The sequence below is a fragment of the Nesoenas mayeri genome, assembly GCF_963082525.1.
Source record: "Nesoenas mayeri genome assembly, chromosome: 3".
Classification (NCBI taxonomy): domain Eukaryota; kingdom Metazoa; phylum Chordata; class Aves; order Columbiformes; family Columbidae; genus Nesoenas; species Nesoenas mayeri.
This window is the reverse complement of record NC_137544.1, coordinates 36,200,253-36,226,598: the sequence shown is the minus strand read 5'-3', so window position 1 is coordinate 36,226,598 and position 26,346 is coordinate 36,200,253. Positions and strand designations below refer to the sequence as shown.

The following is a 26,346-nucleotide window of genomic DNA, read 5'->3' as shown; positions in this document are numbered from 1 at the left end:
CACATCAGGGGTAAAATAAAACAAAAAACAAACAAGCAAAAACCACAACAAACAACCCCCCCCTAAACCCAAACCACAAAGAAAAACCACAAACAAAAATAAAATACAAACAAAACCACACGCACACAAAACCAACCACCAAACAATTCACTAACATCTGCTGAATAAAGAGCAAAAATACCAGTCCTCAAACACATAGAGATGAATCCATGTAAGCCCTTGCAATCCATGCTGGGAAGATAGAACAAATTACTGTTTTCACAGCAAGGTTGGCAGAAATGAGCGAGTGCCACATCCAGTCACAGCAGTTCACAGACCAGCCTAACAAGTGAAACTATAAATCATTGGCAGTTTTATCAATATGCCAAGCTGTGAACCGCAGTGATTGACAGACTGGCTCATATTCAGTTTTGTTGACCTGGTTACTCTCTGTTAGAAAGGCAAAAAGGTACCTGCTGCTGAAACCACGCAACCATGAGGTGCTAGAGTGTGTAAGCAAGTAACTCCCTATCATTCATTCTGTCAGGGCAGTGAAAACAGTTCATGTATCTAAACTAAAGCGTTACAAAGGCCTCAACTCAAATGTCAAATTGACAGCCTCTATCTGAAACAAAATTCTAGGGGAGGAAAAAAAAAACAACATAGTACCTGTAATGACAAGTAAGACTCCTACTAATGAGTAAAAGCTAAGCATGTGGTTTATACATTGGGAAGCAGAGTGTAACTTATATAGGAGACTTGATCTCTTACCAAAAGTATGTTGCTGAATGCTGAAAAGCCCCTTTGTCTACTATGAAATTACAGAGGCTCATCACAGACTTAAAAGAAACACCGTTTATTAACACGCTGAATATTTGCCAGCTTCAAAAGATTTTGAAAATACTACTTTACTGGCTGAACTGATAGCAAAACAGAAGTAATCAGCAGGATAGCCACCATCACTTTTAAAAAACAGCCAGCAGCGATGTAAGAGAACTTGGAGCAGCAATAAAGAATGGGAGAAATCTACCAAGTTGGTTCATGAGCAAACATTTTAACCTGTGGTTGCAGAACAAGAGACAGGACAAGTCACAAAGTAAGAACAAGAAACACTATCAGAGGCAAAGCAGCAGCTCTGATCATTCAAGAGGTTGTCTTCAAATTATAGTCCATAACTTTTGACATAAGACAGATACAAAGAGACCTTTAAGAAGCGAGTAGCCTCAGCAGCACCCTGCAAAAAATGCGCAGACAAGTCACAACCCAGTTGCCATGCACGTCAGAGCAAACAAGCCCATTTCCCACAAAGACACAGATGCACAGAAATCTGGCAATTACTCTTAGAGCAGATTATTAGTTGCCCTCTAGAACTGGCAAACGTGGCAGAAACAGTCAGAATTCATATATTTTAAGGACAAACAATTAGAGAAGAGAGAGGCTGCATGAGACGGGAAAAGAATTGTACAGAAGCCTCTTCATCACCATTATCTAGTGCAATTCCTCTGCTTCCCAATAGGGGAAAAGAATCTCACAGAAACACTTTAACTGGAAATAATTCACCTGGAAAAATGTCAGGACAGAGCAAAATGAAGTGTGCTTAAATTTGATGGAGATGTACAGGAAAAGAAGAGTGGTTTAAGATAAGTGGAATGGAATCTGGAACATCTATATTCAATACTACCACTGCAAACACTTTCCATAGGTTTGTTAAACAGCAAGATGTCATGAAAACAGGGCTCAACTATTACAGACCTAAGGTTAAGGTTTTTTTGAGTGGGAGTATAAGAAAGAGGGGGGCAGTGCCAGAGGGTGGAGAAATCTGATGTTCTGCATGCAAATAAAAGAATATTTTTAATGTCTGAAACAATCAACATAAGGTGACATTTTTCAATTTTGAATGTATTTATGCCTTTGTCTCAGGCATCAAGTCCTCTTTCTAAATCTATTTCTTTATCTATATACTTAACTCATCTTTTAGTAAATATATGAACAACTTGCCTTGTCTCTGTGAGTCAGCTGCTGACTAATAACATCTTCACAAATGCTAGAAGACGGAACAAGGTTGTGCAGCTGGTAGAAGAGCTCCACACTTTTCTGATGATGCTGAGGAGTTCCATCACCCAACTGGTCCCAAAGAGTTAAAGCTATATGCTTTGTACATGAAAACAAAAGTTGAAAGAGACAAGTGAATGAGTGTCATGCCTTGTTTTGCTCTAGACTGCATTAACCTCTGTGCAATGATGGGAGACATGACATCTGATGGCACCATATGACTAAGAGGAAAACTATAAAACTTTTTGTTTGTTTGTTTGTTTGTTTTTGGTTTTGTTCATATGAACATAAGGAACCATTTGAAACCCTGCAATAACTTCCTACATAAAAAATCCTGCTAGGGTCAGAACTCACAGGCACCTCCAGAAATAAATTTTCATTGAACTATAATTAACTATGTAATACACCCTGCTGCCATCTTTTGCAAATGATTTGTCACATAAATTACACAAAATGCAGATTGTGGTTTACCAGAATCTTGCATTACGCACATCTCAGTTTCACACCTAGCCAATTAATGATGCTATTCAATCATGTATTATTTTTATTTTTAAAATATTCATTCAAACAAGGCTTTTTAGCCAAGCAGTCAGTAAGACAACCACAGTGGGAAAACTTACTATGTATTTTCAGAGTCTAATATAGGTTACAACTGTTATCAAAATACTCAGCAAAAAAATTTTGTTTACCATACCAAGGATGGTAAAGCGGCCAAGACTATCAGTCCTCAGCAGCCACGTAAAGAAGTTTAAAGAAAACAGCATTGTACCTTGAAGAAATCTGTCTTTTCAGCCATGTATCTCAGATTGCCTTGAGTAAGAGGAGGTCTGATGACCACAGCCACTCTTCCCTGGTTCGGGCTAAGAGGCTGAGCAGTTTCCACGCTGTTCAGATTTTCTCCAGTAACGAGAGCAACAGATTGAGTCAATCCAACCAAGTCCATCACAAGAGAAATGGTAACACCCTGAACACTGAAATCACTTCCTTGCTTGCAAGCATTCATTAAGGTCTGTAGCCACAGCGGAGGCTGTACTTGTTCACAGTCTGAAATAAAAATCACAGATGACACATTATTTTAACAATTTTAAATATTATGAATTTTTCCCTCTTACTTTAACCATAGGCACAGTTGCCCTTTATTCTTCAAAAATTTCAGCCTGCCTGTTGTATGGGTTTAGGAAAATGTATGCAGGAAAAAAGATACTTCTTGTTGTATCTTTAAAATGGTCTAATTAAGACTGCAATACTGTATCACTTCAAACATTTAGTAACCAAAGAAATAGAAAAATTTGAACAAGGAAGAGGAAAATAAATTTTACAGAAATGTAGCTACACAATTTCATGTTTTAGATAAAACTGGACTTCTAGTAGTCTGCACATCCTTTCACTCACTTTCCTCCGTCAGGAAATTCTTGACCAGCAATCAACTCTTTAGTCTGTAGTCTGTAGCCTGGAATAATTCTGTAATATTTTTAATAAATATATAATATTATATCTATATATATCTATATATAATATAGATATTATAACATACATACAGAATTATTTACGTATATTATTTACATATATAAACTAAGTTTAAACTGATAAGAAATATGCAGATTTTCCAGGAAAAACTGAAAATTGATCTTTTGAGTGGCAGAAACATGATCCAATTAGATCATACTCTGCTTTCACTGTAGGCGTTTTTTTCCCACTTCTTACTGTCCCCTCATTTAATACCATACACTTGCCTGATATGCAAGTGCCTTTCCCTGAAGTTCACAGTCAACTCTTCAGGTGAATAAAGCTCCCTTTTATTTTAGAGATAACAAAGCAATTTTTCTTAAAACTTCCCAAGGACTCTATTGATCGTGTTCCTAAAATAGGTAAATGCTTCTACAATCAGACAAGTGAAGAAGTGTTATTCAACAGGCACAAATAGAACATCTATTTAGAAATAAGAGAAGGACGATGCAATTTCTATTTTATACCCACAACAGTTAATTTTGCAATGAAAATTGAAGCCTAAATATACCTAGTAATTTCACATAATGTTCTAGGGTTTACAGATATAAACATTAGTCTGAATTTGACTGGTTTCCTTTTTAATTTCTTCAATTAAAAATAGCATGCATTTATGTGAGAAATTAAGCACACAGTAAAATTTAAGCACACAATTATGTTCTAGCAGTATCAGATTAATTTAGCTCCTTCAAGTAAACAGACTGATGACTCTTACTGTTGATTAAAGGCAATTGGGTCACATCACTAAAGCGACCCATCAAAAACATGTTCCAAATTTAGGAACTCTTCAATAAAACCAGCCTCTTCTGCAGTAGAAAAACATATTAGCAGATGAAGAAAACGTTGGTGTGCAAACTATGGTAACTACCTGCTCCCATTCTCTGTTCCACTGGCATTCCCTGTTTTGGGAAGCAGGACTCCCAGGACAGATTCGCAGCCCCATTCCCATCCACCCTGACACTCTGTACAGTAGACATTTACATCTGAAACAAAATCCTTCCCGTTGATTGCAACCACCTCCCATTTATGCTTATTCCCCTAAGTGCCACTGTTTAATAGACTGCAAATGAAACATCACATATCGGAAGGTTCAGATGATGAATGAGCAAAGCAAATCTAAGACACAGCAAAGTGAAAAGAATTCCTAGAATCACTGTGTTCACACCAGACACATATTATTCAAGCTCGACAGGCTTTCTGCTTTAGAGTTTACAAGGCAGCAATAAGCAAAAGTGCTGTATCCACAGAAAAGTAACAAACAAGCAGCTGGTTTTTAAAATATTTTTTAGTCTTCTGCCACAACACTCATTTGTAGGCTGCTACTGTTTGGAAAACAAAACCAAAAAACAACTAATCAACCAACCAACCAACAACAAATCACCACATTTTTCAGTATCATGCTATAGAAGCACAAATCTCCTGTGCTAGATCTACAAATGCATTGAAAAACCCTTAATTAATAAGCAGTTGTAACAAGTTGCCTTCAGCTGTCAAAAATATTTGATATGTCTGGATCTCACAAAGTCAAAGATACTCTCTGCTCCTGGCTGTATAATGAAGGCATACACAACACATCTTAAAGACTACAGAGACAGAAGCAGCAGTCACGTTAAATCAACATGTTTGTTTCCAAAAGCAAAAAAAATATAAAATTTATCTCCAGTCAGTACCCGCTGCTTTGCCTTTAACAGATTTTGAAAGCTGTGCATAAGAAAGAAAAGCAGCGACCATGAAACTTCCTAGAAATAAAGTCACAGAAGATGACTGTGATAGCAGCCAAAACTATTGTGACTATTTCTGGCATGCTCCAAGCATATCCACCACGACAGCATTTTAAGGCTGAAAGTCTCAAGCTACAGACCAAAAGTGGAACCAAAATTAGAACTCTAGAGACTTAACAAGCTCTAAAAAGGATTGTCCATCTAAAATGTCACATTTTATACTAATCCAGAATTGTCAATATTTTAATCACATTTCTGTATCTGAATGTGTTCACCTATCTGTGAATAAACTCACATGTCACAAAACTCACCATTTTTATCTTGTTTCTAATACAGCTGTAGCTAGAGGAATTGCCTACAGAACTGTTCCTTTACCAGGAGCAAAGTAAAATCAATTAATTTGTTATCTAGTATGATACAGTACAGACGAATGTCTGAAAATCTAGATTCTACCCTCAGGCTTCAGTTTGCATAATTTATATTTATCACTCCAATATTAATTAGTGTAGAATCCCATACCAGCAATATTCTTAAAAGCTGTAACAAAACAGTTTAGTTTCCAAAAAGCAAAACAATTGATACAGAAGAAAACTTCCATTTCTGAGAGTTAAAGGAAATAGCAATGCACACAAAGCATTAACACTATTGTCTTATTTTAAAAAAAAATATTTTAAAAGCAAAGAACAAAGAAAAGTGCAGCTTACCAACTTCAGGCTTCCCAGGATGTAATTCCGAAGTACGGTTTCCTTCAGCAATGTAAACGGGAAAGCTTGAACATTCAAGATATAGCTGACAGGCAGCAATAAAGGCAGGAAGGTATTCTTTAGGTGTTTTTTTCTTGTTTGCTTTCTTCACCTTAACATCAACTTGCGATTCCCTGTCCCATTTTGTGGTCTGTCCTTGCTCTCTAGCGGGGTCTACTGTAAGCTCTGCCCCTAAGGGCTGAGACATGGAATTACTCTGAATGATATACAGGTTGATAAATCTGGTTAAAAACTGTTGGACATACTCCAAGCAGCACTGCATTGCAGTCTTTTGGATCGTTTTCCCACTTGGAGTTGCTGTCCCCTGTGTCATTACGGAAGGAGGCTGGACGATGGTCTCCTCAGATCCCACAGTTGATGCTGTTTCCGTCTCTGAGGATGTGCTACCAATAACGGGAATGCCAGGAGCACTGTGACCTTCATTCAGAGCTCTGTCAATGTCATCAGTTGTGTCTGCCTGGTATTGTACAAACTCAGTGAATCCACTTTCTGATGAGCGACTGCTTGGAGGATTTTCACCATCTTCAAACACATCATTCGGATTTTCAAGTGAAACTGATGGCACCTGAGTGAGATAGAAGCTTAGTGACTGTTCAAAATGGGTTACTTAGATCCTATTGAGAAAAAAATTATTTGCTTCTCCATTTGAAAGCAACAATTTTATTCCACAGCTTTAAATCTATTCAGATGAATACATATTATGCAAAATGATGTTTGGTGTTTCAGTAAGCTTGCCAAACCAAGGTAACTATAAAAAAAAGCATTGTTTATCCAGTAAAATACTTTAAATATTATTGCTTTTAACATTTTTTTTCGTAACATAATCATGTTTATTTTTATGAAATAATACTAAAATGCATAGGCACACACATTATTAATTTACACAGCATCATAAACCAAAATATTCATACATCAAAGAAAATTCTTCACTTCCAGCAGGAAAGAGGATATTGAACTAAGTCGCTCATGGTCACTTTAGCTAGAAAGATGCTTTTAATACTTTAGATTTTAGCATGTTCTACAAAAGGACAAGATATTTATCTGCTAATCAGAAATTGTTGCAGTCATAAATGAGTAAAAAAATGCCTACACGCAAAGATGGCAAAACCGAGATATCGGCCAAGAAGAATGGGAAGACTTGAGAGAGCAGGAAGAAGTATACACTTCTCTGATCTCGCTTTTGAAGTTCCCACTGTACAAGTAAATATTCTCATTAGATATTAAATTATTTTAACCTAATCAGTGCCCAGATATACTACTGATTGAAAAACCACAACTATTAAAGTGTTATCTCATTAGGAAGGCAAGATCAGTGTCATTTAACATTACAACTATAAGTTGCCTAAACACCTTAAAAGAGTGGACTGTGGAGCTGTGAATGAAGAAAATCTTTTGTAACCTAAAAACATTTTTTCCACTTCTACATTTACACTAATAAAGCCAGCTCGATTTCTCAATAAAATTTATGCTAATTGATTTAAGAAATTGTCTATTAAATGTGGAAGGAACCTTAATTCATAGAAGTATATATGGTACAACTTTACCTATCTAGCATTTTCTTATATACCATTTCTACTCAAGAAGAACCCATAGCAGCTTTCTGAACTGCTCTACCCCTGTAGTCCTATTGGTAACTGGTAGCAAAGTCTCTGCTTCCTGGTGAGAATGTGAGGCAAATATAGAAACTTAAATGGAAATGCATGGATCAGTGATAGTAAATGCAGCTATAGAACATGCCCACATACTTCTCTTTTACCTCTCTTACTGGTGATGGCAAATGTTGCTTGTCATCTAACAGGCCCAGAAATTATCTTGCTGTCTGACATCCTAATCACTAGCCATCTTAAATACAGACTTTAAGCATAATCTAAAAATCTGAATAACTTTTTAACTAATAAATAGAAACAGATACATCATTATACATGGTGAATTACATCTTGCTTTACCAGAGGTGGAGTAAGAATGAAAATTTGTCTGAGCTAGCTTTCACTGTCTCCTGCGTTAAAACATAATAAAAAGCTTGGAAAGACATGAACGGTGACACTATTATAAAATACAACATAAAAGAGATCAGAAGCATGGAAATTTATTTCACTCTGTGTCTTAACAGAAGCTATAGCCACACGAGTCAGCTGTAATTGAAAGAAAAAGGCCATTTAATGTTCAAAGGGAAACTTCATTCAGTCAAAACAGAATTTTAAAAAAAAAAACCAATCAACCAAACCAAAAAACCCACAAAACCAAAAAACAAACCACCAGGCAGGTATCAGCTGGCTAGAAAGAATAAGGATAGGATCCTGCATAAAGGATGCCAGAGTCCTAACAGATGAGGTAAACATGAGCCAGAAGTGGACCCTTCTGGTGAAGACAGCCAACCACATACAGAACCATATTAGTAGCAAAAGCAGGGCCAGCAAATCAAAGGAAGTGATTAGTTCCCTCTGCTCAGCAGTTTTAAGACCACACGTGGAATACTGTGTCCAAGTTTGCTCTCATTAGTACAAAACAAACACTGATGTACTGAGCAAGTCCAGTGGAGGACCACCACAGGAGCACCTGATACAGAAGGAAAGCTCAGACACTCATATTTGCTCAGTTTTAAGAAAAAAATTGCTAAGAATTGTGGTGAAAAGGTGTCTTCATTACTGTTTGTGACTTCCCCTTGGGTAGTTGAAAAGACAGAGGCTTGCTAAGAAATTACAGTAAAAGAACGAGAGGCAACAATACACAAGCTGCAACAATGGAAATTCTGATTAAATAACACAGTGTAAACAAACAAACTGTACAAAGAAGTTGTGGAATCTTCATCCTTGGATATATTCACAACTAAGCTGGATATAATCCTGAGTGACCTGACCTAGCTCTAAAGTAAAATCTAACTTTGAAATCAGCCCTGCTTGGAGCAGCGACCTGCAACTGTCACTCCCAACCTAAATTATTCTATGATATTCCTCTAGTTTCTTCAGCTGGAGACCAAAGGATTTCAGGGCACATCACTTAATAGACCTTACAAAGCCACGGTTGTGTAGACTAAACTAGACAATGTTAAAAGAGAAAGAGCTGCTGGCTGGTTTGTTTCTTTTATTTCTTTATTAAATGATTATAAGAATAGTCACAGTAAAATAGCTGATTGGCATTAATCTGATGTACCCAAATTGGGTGTGACGAGAATTTATATATGCTTGATACATAATGAAAATAGATAATTCTTTTGTGTCCAGTTATTCTTAGATGATCAGACTCATGAAGTACATTACAACTTCAAACCTTAGTTGATAAGTTCATTCTTAGGCCCTGATTCTGAAGTGATTTATGCATGTACAATATTAAATCTAGATAAAAACCCTTAAGAATCAAGACTTTTTACCACAACGAAGTGCACAAGTATAATTTATTTTGATGATCCAAGTTTCACATGTATTGTTGTTTATTAAACTAAAATCTAATCAAAGAGTTGTAGCTGGTTCAGTACAGACTTAGAAATCACACTTTTCCTTTCTACACAAGAAAGTATTTTTTCAAGATGCTGCAAAACATAATCAATTACCTTTTTATTTTCCCATTCTTTGATGGAGCTGCTGTGCCCACCTGGAAGCTGTAGGACACCATCTGTACCAGCAGACAGCAATGGAGGTTGAACCTTACTCAGGATCTTCGAACAGAGTCTGAGAGAATCAGTAAGCTCAGACAAGTGCAAAGTATGAAGATGACTTGTCAATGCAGAAATCATCCTGAGCAACAGCTGAGGCAAGTGTTCTGTCTGTATTTCAATGTACGTCTCCTAACAAAGTAATAGTAAAACTCATTAATTGAAACGCCAAATTTCACTCTGAAAGTTATCTTCTGTAACAGTGGTACCTATCATTTGCTTAACTGTGTTCTAAACATACAGAACATTGAAAAAGGAAAAATAATATCTTAATATCCAAGAATAATACATACATGCCTTACTTAAAATAAGTACAAAATTAACTTTACAGTTGGGTAACCAACAAATAGAAATATATTTAGCTCTTTTTCAGAATTTTATGTCTTGTTCACTACACAACACATGCATTACAAGATAGAACAATAAGGCTAAAGAATGCTACTATTATTATTTTAATCACCTATATAAAAAAGTTTAAGAATGAAAGACAAGTTAAGAACTAAAGGGAAAACAGGCTGATTGCCATACCTGACACAGCACTCTCATACTTCTAGTAGGCTTTGAAATGAGAAAGCAAAGAATTGAAGAAAGACAGGTATAGAAAAAAAACAGTTCCAACAGTCTTCGCTACACTAAGCAATGTGAACAGAAAAAAGATGCATCTTATCATGACATTTAAGAGAGCCATAAAAGAAAGCTGCACATCTAAACTAACATATCAAAATACAAAAGACTATATTTGTAACAAATACAGTGTAGTTTTAGAGAAAAGAAATAGAGGACAGACAATTTTCAGGTATAAGTATCATAAAAACCGCTTCAGTTATATTCAACCAGACTATTAAGAATCATACAAGGAAACCAAGTCTTCTTCTAAAGATGTCCACCAATTTACATCAATACATTTTCAGGAAAAACAATTAATGAAGCAGATACAGTATTTCTGTACACTAAAAATATACTGAATCCCAATATTAGCAACAAATAAAGCAATTCTTACCAAAGAAACTATATCCAACAAAAAATCCACTAATAAGCAGAAATTTGTCAGGGGTAACTCAGATTGCTCACTACCACCTCCAGGCCCAGTTTGAAGTCTGGCATGTAATGTCCTCCTGCAAAATTCAGATAGGGTTTCACGATATTTCTCCCTCCCCCTTACATCAAGCATGTTTCTGTAACTTAATTCAAAGCTGTACACATCAGGAAAAATTCCTATAAACAAAAAAGCAATCTCTAAATTTCACTGTTAAGTAGCTCACTTGGCCCCATCACATACTTTCAGAAAAAGCAGCAACCAGCCTTTCACTGTAAACCGGTCTTCATTCATAAAATAAGGAAAGTCAGGCTACAGAAAATTGCGTTTTTTACTCAATCATACACTGTAATATTTACTAGTATGAGCGTGGGTACCAATAATAGAATTAAGAGTGTTACTGGAAGCACAGTAATTTTGAAGAGATCTAAACCCAAGGCTTTAAGCACTTGAGACAGAGGTAACCAAAAGCTAAATAAAAGGCGCATGAAGCTTTAAAGCTGTGCAAGAGGAAAACAAAACAAGCTATTCTAAATGCTCACTTCAACTTCAGCTGACCACATTGCTTTGCTATTCACAAGATTCTTAATCTGATGAGTTTTACTGCACAGTGAAGTAAGATCAAATGCAAATCCCCTGTAAAACCAAGTTGCAATCTGACAATATTATAAGCAAAGGATATGAACAAAGGAATAATATTTTGTTTCTCCAATTCATTTATTCTGCTGGAGGTGGTGGTGAGGGGCAGTGTCACACTTTCAGCAATAGTTAGTTATGCTAATCCTTTCCCTCTTTTTTGAAATAGTTGATGAACATATGTGCCAGGACTGAAAAAACTATTTATTTGAAATAATAGAAGCATTAGATAAACTAAGTCTGAAACAGTATTTATCAAAAGATTTTAAAAATCATACTAAAGTTACATTCTGTCAGTAACCTACATTTGAAAATTAACACTTCACTTAACCCACACCTCCATTAGATTACTGTATCTCTCTAGCAACAGATAATTCTCTTCATAAAACTAGCAGCCTGTTTTACAGTTCAATTAAATGGTCCCTTTAAGTCATAACAAAAATCCTTTTTCACGTTCTGTGCTACTACCCAGAAAGATTTACCATTTCATAAATTACTCACAGATTTGTTCAACTGTAATAGCTCATAAAGGATGACCTGAATTCAACTCACTGAGCCCCTGTCAAAAATAGCTTTGAGAAAAGTCTCAGTAGCAGTGAGCAATACTTAGATGGGAATAAACATTAGATACAAGAAATGCTATTTTAATTTTTAGTTGGGGAAAATAATAAGAAAAAGCCTGAGAAAAATTCAGAGGAACATCTAAATTGCTTTAAAAGTAATAACAGTGATTTAGCAATCAAACCGGATGATATAAAGATAACTTACAAATTTTTGGTTTAAATCAATTGGTTGTGTTTTCACTTAATGGTGTATCTTTTTGAACAGGAAGACAATAACTTACAATAACTTACATAACACAGCAGCTCATATAGGAAAAAACCCAACAAAACAAAACACATTTTCTAGATCCCACTTATTTATTAATAAGGCAATCTGGTATCCATGCTTACAGTAACATCTACTTACAAGTAGAGAAACTCTCACCTGCCTGTTACTCGGTTGTAGACTGCTTTTTTTACTTTTCCAATTCAGTCCAATATATAAAAATTAATTTACAGATACATTGGAAGGGATTTCATTTAGTCCAGCCTCTCACACTGAGCAGGACTGTTAGCAACACTAAATAAATTCACCCACTGTTTTGTCTAGCAGAATCCTGGAATTCTCCCAAGGAAGCTCCACAGCCTTCCTCGGTACTCGTTCTGCTGCTGCACTATGTTCCTAGCCAAGCTTTTCCGAAAGTCCAACCTGAACCCCCAAGCCAACACTTGTTGCTGTCCCTTGTTTTACCATCAGTCATTACCAAAAATATGGCTGTATCAACTTTACAAATGCCCTTCAGGAAGTCAGAGGCTGCTATTCGAGCCCCCTCTTTGCCAAGCTAAACCAAATTCACCTGCCTCAAACGCCCATTAAGCATCCTATGACTCTGACCACCTCAGCAGCCTGTCTACTAGAGCCTCTTCAGCTTCTCAACACTCCTCCTCAAGCAGGGTCCCCAAAGCTGGAAACAATATTCCACATGTCACCTTAGAAACACTAAGTGAAAGGAAAAATAACTTCCTTTCACCTGCTGACCACAGTCCCTCTATGTAGCCCAAGACACAAGTTACTTATGTCAGTACACTGTTGGCTCATAGAACTGAAATGTGCAAACATCTTAGTACATTATTAAACTATTCTATAAGCAATGAAAAACAACACATTTCTACAAATTTAATTTGAAATCCCAACATCAGTTATGTATGGCCACAGCAACAATCCCTGCTCCTCTGTTGTCCCTTGGTCCTACTCCTTCCCATTAATATTTTCAGTTCTACCTTGTTTATTGTGTTCACTCCCTTAGCCCTCATTGCCATGTACAGAACCCTCCCACTTTTTCTTCCCTAAAATAGCAGGGCAAAAGATAACATATTCCACAAGTCATTCTTGGTAAAGTTGATGGGTTTGCTAGACACCCAATAAGTAACCGAGTACTGGACAGACAGTACAAAACAAACTAGCTTTGAGATCACTCTGGAGTCTTTCCTCCAGCAGAGTTGCTAATGTCAGCTCTTGATTTTACCCAGACACTGAGTTTGTGAGAACTCACATTGCTGAGACCAATCACATCTGATTGAAATTGGCCAAAAGATCAAAGTTAAAGGGGTGGGGAAGAAAAAGACTAAATGGTCACATTAGACTAACTCATTTGAAGAAAAAAGCCTATAAAAAACAAAAGTCAGCTTCAACTTTACACATATAGATTCAGTATTACAACCTACCTGCAACATTCTTCAAACCAACGAGCAATGTAATCCCACATATAATAAGGCTCAAAGGAATTAAAGAGAAGATTGGCAGTTTTAATTAATTCTGCTGTTTTCTTGTTTTCTCTCAGTTTGCTGAAAGAAAACCAGAACATTTTATATTTTTACACTTCATTTCCGAGTTACATAACTACACATTATCATGACTTTATTCTCTGACAGTTGACACTGACAAATTCTCCTCCCCTCATCCCTACAGTGTTTATTGCTCTAGGGCTCAGTATATCAGCAGGCTCTTCATAACAGTGTCTTTTCACAGGGGCTAGGTTTCTTCTCTATCCTTTCTTTAGTATTAGCCTTCTAACCACACTTTTAATAGATCTGTTTTCCCATAATCATTCCTACAGTTGTTTCTTCCCCCACCTTTTAAGATATTTTAAGATATTCAGCTCAAATCTTGAAATTATTTTTTATTCCCCTCTCTGGCTCTCTTGTAGCACTTTTCATTTTTCACTCCAGAAGAAAGCCCATCAATCCACTTTTCTTGAAGAACACCAATACAACAAATGCCACAACTAATCTATACCATTGACATACTGACTTCCAGCTATGTAAAGCAAGCACTTTTGACATTGGTAAAGAATAAAACATATGCTAAATATTTAAAAAAATAATAAAGCCATACACCTTCAGAGCTTTGCATCAAATACAGAAGTTGCAATTTCTGTCAATGGACAGAAGATCGTGAAGAAACCAGGTCATAATCCCACAGGCTTCACAGTCATGGCTTCAGCAACAAAAAGATATTATTTAATACAAAATACATCCTATGCATTATTCACCTGCTTAGCTGTGTGTGATCTTTGTTGAAAGAAGGTTCTGCCTGAAGCTCCAGTTCTGCTTTGCACTGTGTATATAATGTTCGAAACACTTCAATCAATACATCCTCTAGGATGGCAGGGCCTACAGAGAAATACCAGCAGTCACAGTCTTACACATTATAGCACCACTAACAGTCCACATCTGAAAACTAAATCATTAGCTAGCTTGGGTCACTGAAATAATAAAATTATTTCTGTTCAAGTTCATAAACTACCCTAATTTCAGAAGGCTTGTTTTTTTTGGTTTTTTTTTTACATTCCAGAAATACACAGGCAATTGTAATTCTTAAGAGTATACAAAGCACAAGTAGAGTTCTTTTCCCATAACATGTGTGTAAAATGATACAAACACACCCAGTCCAAAAGCTGTGTGGTCACATCAGTATAGCCCATCTTCAAGCTAACACACCCTCTTTGAGGGATTATTAGTTCAGCTCAGTAACATGTCACTGTGAATCTATGGATTTTCAATCAAAGGGAGCTTTCAACCAATTTAAGATATCCACTCATAAGCTACCTCATGCTGTTATTATATGGAAAACTGTACTCAATAATTTAAATGGAAATACGAGGTAAAATATTTTGAGCATCTTCCATAATACAAGATAAGATATTTCAAGGATTTTCCTGCCTTTTAATTTGAGGCAGGTTTTCTTTAATTCTGGATATAGTCTGTAGGATACTTTTTGAAATAGTGCCTCCTTCAGATTTAAACTAAATCTCAAGTTTGAAGGAAAAAACCCAAACAACCACAACTTATTTTGAAAGGAGCTCACAAAGTGGTCCTCCTTCAAATACCCTTTGCTTTTTCATGCTTTCTCCTAACCTCACTGTGCTGCCTTCAGCGAGACTGCACTCACTGAGCTAAGTAGAAATCCTGTTAGCTTCTTCCATCCGAGTTTGCTAAAAAAAATCCTCATAGCTCTGCTTACTTCATGAAATCTTAATGTATACATTGCCTCTGAAAATTTAAACTGAACCCCAGAAATCACAAACTACCAGGAAGAAGACGAATTCTTGTCAGATATTCTGTTCTCTGCTGTCTGCCTTAACCACTTCCTTTCAAGTCGTACTTTAATTGTTGTATTTTTACTCTTTTATTATCCCACCCCTAAATCTTGGGATAGACCTCAAAAATTATTCTGATTTTTTTTCAGTCACCTCCAAAATTGTTATTCCAAATAAAAAAAATGTACAATACTTAATTGTTGTAAATACTTCTGCCATGTCTACTTTTGCCACATAGTCCTCTGCACTCACCTGATAAAAAGTGCATTTAAACACTTTAAACAGGGGAAAGGAAAATTAAACAAACAAACAAACAAAAAAAACCAAACCAAAACATTTTCTTTTTAATCTCTCTCATATGTGTATATTAGAAGAGAGATTATTCTCAAAAGGACTAGCTGAGATTTAAAATAGTGAAAGTCACTATTTGATTAAAGAAATGGAAAAGATCCAATCTTTATCTCTTCCAACATGCAGTGAGTTCTCTGTGACTTCAACTTACTATTTCCTGTGCTGAAAACAGAAGAAATTGCATTTGGTAAAAGGTAAATCTAATGAAAACACTACATAATTAGCTTGAAAGATCTAAGAAATCTAGCTAAACTCCAGTACTAAGAATACAATTTTCTTTCAATTTGACCAACAAGAGAGAAAAATTCTCAAAAAGTTTAAGTAAAACAAGTCAAAGACTAGAAGTAGCATGAAATAATATGAAAATTACCTAGTTCAGGCTTATCCAGCAAACTGATAAGAATTCGAAAAGGCTTTAAGTCTTGCATTAATGTGCTTTCCTCTCCATGCCCATTAACCTGTAATATTCCAACCATTGCCTACAAAGAGCAAAAGGATATCAGCAAAAGAAAAACAAAACCAGGAAACCATTTTTGAAAGAAAGATGCAGTAAAAGCTGCATATAAAGGGAAAATGCTCAGTAATGGAGACCACTATTTCATCTCACTGCAGCTCATTCTCTCAACATTGCCTATGAGAATAGTTTTGTGGAACAGACCTTGGTAACTTGCATATACTTGAAGTCAAAATAAAATATTATAAACAGATATCAACTTAAAATGTCGTAAGAATAAAATAGAAGACATTAAAAGTGATGAAGAAATTGTTTGAGAAGGCAAGGCATGTAGATACTAAGGGTTTAATAAAAAATAATCTGTCCATCTAGGATATACCCACCTACATGGTGGAAAACTTTCTTTACTAAGTTGACTTGATAGCAATGAAAACTTCAAAACAAATGAGAAAAATGAGCTTTTATACTGAAGAAATTTAGGGAACAAACTGCAGAATTAAAAAAAGCCCAACAAAACTGCTAAACTGACACAGATTTTGCTTAGTTTTCCCTCTGTGGCTGGCTTTGCTGTCTGAGTCAAAACTAGTTTGTTTCTTTTAGAGCTTCTAAAAAAAGAGGACAAAGAAGAGAGATGGGAAAGAAAAGAGGCAGGAAAATGGGTTTGACCTTTCTGTCTTCTATAAACCAAGTATTATCATCTAGTATCCCAAAAGAAAAATCTTCTGTACTTGAATACGCCTTTACAAGGTCAGAATTTTCAGTATATTGTACCAATGAACAGGATGAGGGTAGAGTGGAAAAAAAGAACACACAAAAAGACAGCTAGGGAAGAAGGCAGAAAAGAACAATGCTTTTGAAGTCTTTCAAAAGACAGCAAATGGTTTCAAAAGGCATGTGTAATTTGTATTATGTAGTGCAAGGCACTGATTTTAATGTTCACAAAAAATGTAAAGGAAAAAACAAGTGAATTATTCCCATTATAAAAAGGGGCACTCTCCATTCTACTGTAGCTAAAAGAAAAAAAATTAATAAAAAAATCAAATGGACCATATCAGCTCTACACTGTTCTTAGTTTTTTCAGACAGAGAAGCTTTAATGACACTGATTAAACTAGAAAGATGGACAGATTTAAAAGGAAGACCATGAACTATCAAAAAATGTCTAACTGTTGTGAAAAGCTCATCACATTTTGTATAGAAGGTACACTTGAATAATTTCTATATCATCTGCCACAGGATGCAGAAGAGTGACAAGAGAGGGTGAGAGTGCCAACAAGATCCTTGCTACACTGGAATTCTGTGTCCTCTTCCTCAACAGCAGAACAGCAGATCTCATCACCTTCAGACAAAACTAAAAATGCTAACGCTGTGCTGGGTATCTGCTTTGTGTTGTGATGAGCTAAGTATTCTTGTGTCAGCTACTAATATTGGAATCCCCACTCTCATTCCCATATATAGTACTGCAATTCTGACCAAATATCAGAAAAAATCTTGACCTTATCAATTGGCCTTAATGATAAAATTTCTTCCTGATTTCAAGATCAGATTCAGACCATCTTGAAAGACATCTCTACAGTTTAATTACTGTGAGAGAAGGAGCAGAGTTCTCAAGGCCAGGTTATCTCAGCTCACTTAGCAAGGCTTTAAGGGTCAAATAGTATGACTGCCAATTTGCTCAGCTATTCCTGACTGCCAATGGACAGCAGAAAAGACATTCCTCCTGCCTAGAGGGAAGGAAGATCCTTCTTACTAAGACCTTCTGAGGAATGTCTGATCAAATTTTTCTGATTGCCAAGACACAGACGAGCTTCTGTATCTACAGAAGTAGAAAAGAATTCTCTAATTTCATTTTGTGAAAGAACAGGCTCCAGTGTGCTGGGCTTATAATCAAATATCTTCCACATATGCTACACTCACTGCAGAAGAAGAGAGAGAAATCTAACATTTGTCCTGATCATACTGTTATTCTAATGAAACACATTTTTCCATATCTTCTTTTTTCCACTGAGAAAGTTTTAGAGGAGTAGGACACAATACCACAAAAAGACAAAAATTACGTGATCACATTGAAACAGCAAGGCAGAAGATAAGGATACAGCAACTTTGATCAGCATCCATTTATGAAGATATATGCCACAATGAAACATCGTATAACCACCTGGACTAACATCTCCTTAGAGAAGGTGTTGAAATAGTAAGTGGCGTGCTCCTCAGGATTGCTGTGCCTTGTACTTCTGGGTCCTACAAGGGCACCATTGTTATCAAAACCTTCAAGCAAGCAGAAGACAAGGCAAATAAGTATTTGTCTCTTAAGAGAATATTTTGCCAATTTCTTTAAACTAGAAATCAACACACTAGCACTGATAACTTACCAAGATGAAGTCCAAGTAATGTTGGCAAGAGAAAGATGATTTTATAGAGTTTAATACAGGAAATTAAGTAATACTTTCAAGCAAATGACTTTGCTCACAAATTACAAACTTCAGTTTTATGCATCATTATTGATCAAATTACTTCTTGTACAAATGTTCGCAAACAGTGCACAAACCACACAATCCTAGAGTATCTTAAAAAAGAAAATCTTGTCCCACAAAAACATTTCAATATTGATATTATTATCAGAACACAAAATTCAAAATTTTAAATATAAAAATATGATCACCAAAACCACGCTGACATGACAAAGGCACCTAGAGACAATATCAGTCATAATAAACAAAATCAACTTTGTTATTCAAAAATACATGAAGTAGATAGATCTTTGTTTTGTAAGTTTGTAACTTTTCTAAGCAGATTTTTATTCTACAGGAAAAAAAAAAAGGCTTAAGGAAAAATATAATTAATAAAAAGAAATCAACAAGTCAGTCAGGATATCAAACCATTTCACATAAGCATTTTCGAAAGTTTTTGTCCCCAAGTGACAAAAATAGAAGGAAAGACTGAGAAGACAAATGTCCCTTAGCAGCAACTTAAAACGACTGTTAACAATGGTTAAGTTAACCTGGATTTAAAGATATGCCTAGAGAACATTAATAGACCACTCCCAGCTACAAAACAATAGGAAGGAAAAGCTAACACCACAATTAAATAATGTCACACAGACTATCAGATGTCAGAGAGTCTTGTAGCATAACTGACACCCCCTCCCACCTACACTGTTTTATACTAGGAGTAGAATATAACAGTAGCCCAAATGCAGCAGACTGACAAAAGAAAATCAAGCTATATTTCCATAAAGTATGTTGAAATATACAGCAAGCAGAAGCACTAGTTGTTCACAAAACAGGACCAGGAACAGTCACTGTAAAAGTATCTTCTGAAGCTACTTTATCTTTCAGCGGAGACCATGGTCATGAAATAGCTGTAGAAGAAAGTTCCACAACTAATAAAACAGCATGATATTTTAAACATAAAATATACTTTTCATTGTCAGCAAAAACACAACTAATCCACCAAATGTAGACGAAACATCAGTGCAGTGTTTAATCTGGAAATTATGTTTTCCCTTAATTGGAAAATGTAGGTACAGAATGTGACAGTGCATTTCATTATCTTTCTTTGAAACATGAGTAATTTGCAAGACTGTCTTGAAAAATGCCTAACTAAAGAAGCCAGGATTTTTTTTTTTGTATTTATCCTCTAAATCCCTGTAACATCTACAGCAAAAATAACAACCCCCTCATGCAAAACACTGTTGCTGACTTCATCCCTTGGTAACATCAGTCCTCCCTCCTGTCCCTTTACTTATTCCCTTGCTCCCCAATCACCCACAGGTCACCTGCCTCTGATGCTTTAACTATCAGCTGGGAAAGGTGCAAGAGCTCCTGGGAAGGGGCTTGGGTAGCCTGAGGAACACATCTGTGCTTGCTGGTGAGCTGGGAAGCCAAATACGGAAAGGTCACAGCAGACCCTAAGTCTTCCCCTCAAGTAGAAAAAACATGTCTCTCCATTCAGGCTCCAGTTTCTGTGGCACTCTTAGGAACCCACATGTCAGAGATCTCAACTTCACTCAAAGTGGGTTGAAAGTGGTTCTGAAGAGTAACAGGCCAGTTTCACGTGACCACTAGCTCCATTTCCTTAAAGTAATACAGCTGAATAAGAGTAAATGTTTCCCAAAATTTCCCAATTTCTAGTTTTCTAAATACCCCCCAAATAGTTAGAGTCTTCTAAATAGTGATTATTTTCTGCTACTCTCTTCTGATAACATGCTGGTTTTATATAAAAGAAAAATTAAATGGGTATTCTATTGATAATCTACCATTTGGTAGAAGTAAAAGTGTGCATCCCATCATTGATCAATTTTTACCACCAAAAGGCATTGAAATAATGTTCTAGCTGCATGGATAACATAAGTGATTGGTGATTTGTTAATTCCATCACGCAAATATCTAATGAAGCTTAGAGTTTGCATACTCAAGCCTCCATCAATACAATACAAACATTTTTCAACATGTTTTTATTTTCATCCTTTCCATGCTGCTGTGTTCCAACTGCCATTTATACTCTATAATGCCTGTTCTGATTTTTTCACTTTATGTGTTTAGGAAGACATAAGTTGCCTTTTAGTGTCTATTTATGCCTGTGTAGTGCACCAGGCTCTATCCCTGAATGTGGCCTGTAATTGCTGCTGTAGGAAAATGTACCAATAATTTATACAACAAGAAAGCATTCCAGCATTACATTCTTCATCTTTTATGTACACAGAGACAGACTGTGCTTTTCTTTTTTACGATACAAATTAAGCATCTCATTTTTCAAAAAAAGCTTTCTCCACAATATGGTAAAATACTTCAAATGAATATACGATCCTTCCTTCAGTGTTCGACAACAATGAAATGAAATACAAACCTACCCAGAAGCCACGCATAAAGCCTTCGGTTGAGTGACATATCCCTGCGCAGTACTACATGAAGGGCTGCTGACAAAATTCTGATCATGTCTGGACGCGTTGCCTGAAGACGTTAGAAGCATGGTTAAATTTAACTATGAAAAGTAATGCTTTTTCTATGCTAGCAGCTTAATGTGCACTAAAACATAGTTAATTTAGTGTTCTGACATTTCTGAATTCAGAATAGTACAAGAAAACAATCTTGCTCTTAGGAAACTGAAATACGATTATTATTTGGAACAGATACTTCATAATAGCATGCACTCTTTAGGAACAGCAAAAACTACTTGACTGCGTTAGCAGCTCATTTTTGTTACAAGACACTTTGTTTATTGGACAAAAGCCCTGGGAGCAAATTCAATTAAAATCCAGTTTAAAAGCAAACAAACAAACACCCACCACACTGAAGAATTTTAAGTATCTTTGAATCTCTCACTACTTTAAATGTTTGTGTAAGTCTTTAATATTAAAAATAAATGCTGTATCGATAATTTCTCCATTCTAGAATCTGAACAGAGACACTCCAAGTATTCCTATAGTAACTGACAAAAGTGAATAAACCATTTCTACAAGCAAGAACACGCTTCTTTTTACAGGAAAGCACAGGTTTTCCATAAGTTCTAACAAGGTGAGAACCAGCCTTGTATAAATTTTCCTCCCAAAGTAAAATAAATCCTGAATAATTTAAAAATAGAAAGGGGCTAATAATAAATGCAGTCCAAAAAAATTACCTAGAAGTTGTAATGTCTGTCTCCCACTACTGCTAGGGCTAACTACTCACGCAAAACTAATAATCATTTTCAATTCTCCAGTGTTCTGAATCAGTTATGCTAAGAGGATTAACTTTTGCTGCTTTTGAACACTTAGAATTGGAAACTTGCACATGAACAGATAATTTGTTTTATAATCAAATTAGAGCAAATTAAAAGCTTCTGCATAAGCTGAACATCATAATTTATATTGGGTTTGCATATTCATAAGTTAAAGTTCACTTCAAAGTTAGTACATCAAGTTAAAAAGGACAGAGACCATGACATGAGAATAGCCAAACCTATCAGAGAAACTGTTACATATGACTCGTGTTCAAGCTTGGAGAAAATCATTAACAAAGACAGACTAAAGACTGCTACACCTTTAAGAAGCATAGCACATTTAGTACTCTCATCTTAATAACCTACCTGGCTCATGTGGAAAGGAAAACAAAAAAGGATAAGGTCCAACGTGCTCCTCTGTACTAAAACACTGGTATCTTGCACTGATGTGCTTACCGCTTCCACCTGAAGTAACAGCAGACCCCCAAAATAGTTATTTACTGTATTATTTTCAGAAGGTAGATATAAAAGAACACTCACAAAATAAGAACAGACATTTATAATTTCACAATTGTTATTATTGTTTAAGTTATTATTTTAAAATTTTGAATAATTAAACAAGATAAAATAGGAAAAAGTTTCACCACTGAAGAAACATATAATCAACATAGGTTCCCTGAACTACACAAACATTAAGCTTTTGATTTTTTATATTACCAATTAATATCTAAAGTTTAAAAGACAAAATCATACTCTATATATTTTTCAAACAATATGACATAACTCAACTACTTTCAACTGAAGTGTGTCCTGAGTGGAAAGTTTTATACAAAACCTAAACCATTCTGAAACACTAACTCAGCTTTGCAACACTTATCATTCACAAAGCTATCAGTTTGATTTGAGCTACAATAAATAAACATGCATTTTAACCTCTTCAAAGGCTATATTCAAAGACAGAGAAGACATCTAGACCCCCTAGAATTATATTATTATATAAACAAGTAACAGCAATGTTGTTCCAAAAAAACATTACCATTAATTCAATGTCACTGCCAATTATGTAGAGTTGATCCTCCATTGAAAGCTTCCTGTTCAAGTGGGAGAGGACATAGGTGATTCCAGGCAAGCGAACGGCAGGGCTGGTGAGGAGGCTGCCCCAGAGAGCGCTGTAGAACGCTGACTGATCCACGGCCGAGGCAACTTTCTCCAACAGTGTGTTCGTTCTGCAGAATAAAATCAAGTCAGCTGAATTAGGGCACACATCACAGCCCTTGCCCCTACCCTCAGTTTTAATAAATATATAAGTAAATCATTACAGGAAGGTCAAAACTTTCTTTTGAGAGGTCAAGAGAAGCCCCAACTATACACTGAACCTTATAATGCAGCCTGAACAGAATGATCCAACTAACAAACATGGGGGGCAATCTGGCTTGCAAAATACTTCTCCCTGCCCACAGCTTCGCCTTATGTGCTCCTTATGTTCAAAAAGCCAAATAACTTCCTCACCTGCTACTTAAAGCCAACTGTTGCTACAGACGGAGGTTGCAGAGAGACAAGAGGAAAGCACAGCTACTGAAGAATCAAGCAAATGGCTTTTGCCCTCTCTTCCTTGCACTGAACACTCCTGGCAATAACAGGACATAAAAATACCAAAATTCTTCAAGCACAAGTAATCATAGAATCATTTGGATTGGAAGAGACCCTCAGGATCATCGAGTCCAAGCATAACCTAACTCTAGCACTAAACCATGCTCCTAAGAACCTCATCTAAATGCCTTTTAAACACCTCCAGGGATGGTGACTCCACCACCTCCCTGAGCAGCCTGTTCCAGTGCCTCACAAACCTTCTTCATGAAGAAATTTTTCCTAATATCCAATCTAAACCTCTCCTGGTGCAACCTCAGACCATTTTCTTTTGTCCTATCATTTGCTACTTGGCAGAAGAAACTGACATACAAGACTAAGTCTACTTAGAAATATTTAATGAAAAGTTGCGGGGAAAAAAAATAAAAAATAAAAATCAAGGATACTATCTTATTAATATATATATCATTAACATATATCCTTACCTTTCATAATACTCTGACCCTTCCTCTAACCCAGGCAGAATCCCAGTTAACAGTCCTTGCAGTCCTGGTTTTAAGGTTTTCCCCAAAGGGAGGTAATAGATCTCATACAGACTCAATAACGTTGGCTTGACAGACATAGCGGCATTGGCAAGGAGTGGAAATAGTCCAGAACTGTGAAAAATAAATTTTAGATGTTTTATGAAGCTTCTCATGTGAGACGATTAAATTTATATCTTCAGATGTTACAGGCATGTCCAGTGTAGTTGTAAGTATCAGGTTTTTATCTTAGAATTTTGCACAGGCATAGACCACCACACAACATGACTGCCTTCCAGACTGACAGATTGACTGTGTCTTTCACCAAGAAAACAAATATGAAAAAACAGAAACATCTCTGCAAGACAAAAATGTTAATTTCACCAATGATGAACTACATCACAATGGAAAATAGATTTTAAAATAATACACAGTCTTTGCACTTAAGAAAAACCAAAAATGGATGAGAGTATCTGAGGAAATTTACAGAAATACTTTTCTGTAAAAAAAGAAAAAAGAAAAATAATGTTGTTTTATTTCACTATGTAACCTAAAGATAATTTAAAGACATTTATACTGTTAAGCAGCAACAAAATACATATTTACTTCAGAATTTAAGTCTGAAAACAGATTCTCAAACTAACAGTAAACCCACTGTTCATGATCCAGTGTTTAAAGGATTTTAAACATTTGAGGTATGTTTTGAGCTTACTATGAATGTAAGTTCATAAAAGTTAGAAATGTGACCAGCTAAGGCAAAGTTACCTGCATACTAAAAATATTTTTACTATTGCTACTAAATATCATAAATTATTACAAACAGTACCAATAATCAAAGGTATGTGAAAAGAACCGTAATCTTCAAAAGCACTGAAGACTCAGGTCAGAAGACCCTTAACACACAAAGAATAAAATGAAAGAACAGTAAAAATGATAAGTTGGAGACAAAGGTTTTAAAATAGAAACCTACAAATCTATTATTTTAAAAAAAGTGGATACAATGTTACCCACGTTACAGGAGGAAAAAAAAATCTTTCCAAAGTACAAAAATGTTTGTAAAAATTATTTTTGCCTTTATCTGTCTTGAAGAACTATTATTTTGCCATTGTCAATTGGTTTCTTTTTTTCTGCAGAAAATGTCTTTTTGTTCAATAAACAGCACACTGTCCCACAGCATTTCTTTGTAAGGCTGCTCATTCTTCGGCATTTGATGTTCAGGCATTGTCATTCTGCTTTCATGAAAAATACTGGAATCTTTGATAACGCCTTAATGTGAATGTCAGTCTTCTCCCAAGCATCAGTAACAATGGCTTTTAGTTATATTACACAAGGTAGCATTTTCCACTGTCCTAGAACTTATTGTTAACAAGATATTGCAGCTACTGAATCACTGCACAAAGAAAAAACACAAGGTATGGTTTCAAAGAATCTTTAAAAATGTGGAAACACCAAACTGGGACACTCCCCTCTACCCTCTCAAATGTAACTGTACCTAAACGTCTTGACAATGCAAGACAGAACAGCTGATGTTAAGGCATACAATTTGTTTCCAAGCATTAACAAACACCTTTGCTATCTATACAGAATTCTACTTTATTTCACCGTTTCTCAAACTGGTGGAATTTTAATCTCTAGGGATAGCTAAAGAGTAAGAACTATGCATGACTGTGTGTATACAGATATGCCTGTGCCTTACATAGTGAATAATGTCTTGTCCTCCCCACCCAACCAAAAAGGGAGGCTTGGGAATCAGCATATTTCCCTACATTTACTTTTCAAGGTTATCTTTCCTTTTCATTATCAACAGTTCTAGAGCCTCAGAAACATTTTGTACTTCCCTCCCATTCGAACAAAACAGACGATATTTCTGTTGATCTAATTGCTTGGAAAAGAAAGTTTCTTGGCACAAACTATACTCAAATTATTTTCCAATAGTACTTAAATTACAATAGAAAACTGTAATGTGCATACATTGAAATAAGTGCTAACACTTCAGTTACTTTACATACTATACAAACATGCACAAAACTTTATTTCAATGAAGAAATAACAAATTTCAGGTTTTTTAGCACTACAGTTTGCTCCTAAGAAAAGATTCGGTGATCTGTTTATCTTCTGATACACAATATTCAGGAGAAGAGTATTACATAAGCACCAATAACATCGGGGAAAGAAACTGCTTGATTCTTCCTATGTAACAAAGCAATATTATTAATATAAAGTGCAGGAAACCAAAAGTATCTCAACTAT

General features: G+C 35.7%; 1 protein-coding gene across 4 annotated transcripts in view; it reads right to left on the bottom strand.

The window, feature by feature from the left end:
- The window catches only part of DOP1A (DOP1 leucine zipper like protein A), a 64,358-nt gene that overhangs the window by 24,843 nt on the left and 13,169 nt on the right, over positions 1 to 26,346 (bottom strand). For all 4 annotated transcript variants that reach the window (XM_080340982.1, XM_080340981.1, XM_080340983.1 and 1 more), the window contains 13 exons: positions 24,061 to 24,231; positions 23,025 to 23,214; positions 22,355 to 22,453; positions 21,141 to 21,240; positions 18,447 to 18,556; positions 16,206 to 16,314; positions 14,438 to 14,558; positions 13,611 to 13,730; positions 10,672 to 10,786; positions 9,570 to 9,803; positions 5,963 to 6,587; positions 2,801 to 3,075; positions 1,978 to 2,130 (listed from right to left, as the gene is read on the bottom strand). In XM_080340982.1, the coding sequence (XP_080197108.1) occupies positions 1,978 to 2,130; positions 2,801 to 3,075; positions 5,963 to 6,587; positions 9,570 to 9,803; positions 10,672 to 10,786; positions 13,611 to 13,730; positions 14,438 to 14,558; positions 16,206 to 16,314; positions 18,447 to 18,556; positions 21,141 to 21,240; positions 22,355 to 22,453; positions 23,025 to 23,214; positions 24,061 to 24,231 (2,422 nt within the window). The remainder of the gene's footprint in view (positions 1 to 1,977; positions 2,131 to 2,800; positions 3,076 to 5,962; positions 6,588 to 9,569; positions 9,804 to 10,671; positions 10,787 to 13,610; positions 13,731 to 14,437; positions 14,559 to 16,205; positions 16,315 to 18,446; positions 18,557 to 21,140; positions 21,241 to 22,354; positions 22,454 to 23,024; positions 23,215 to 24,060; positions 24,232 to 26,346) is intronic.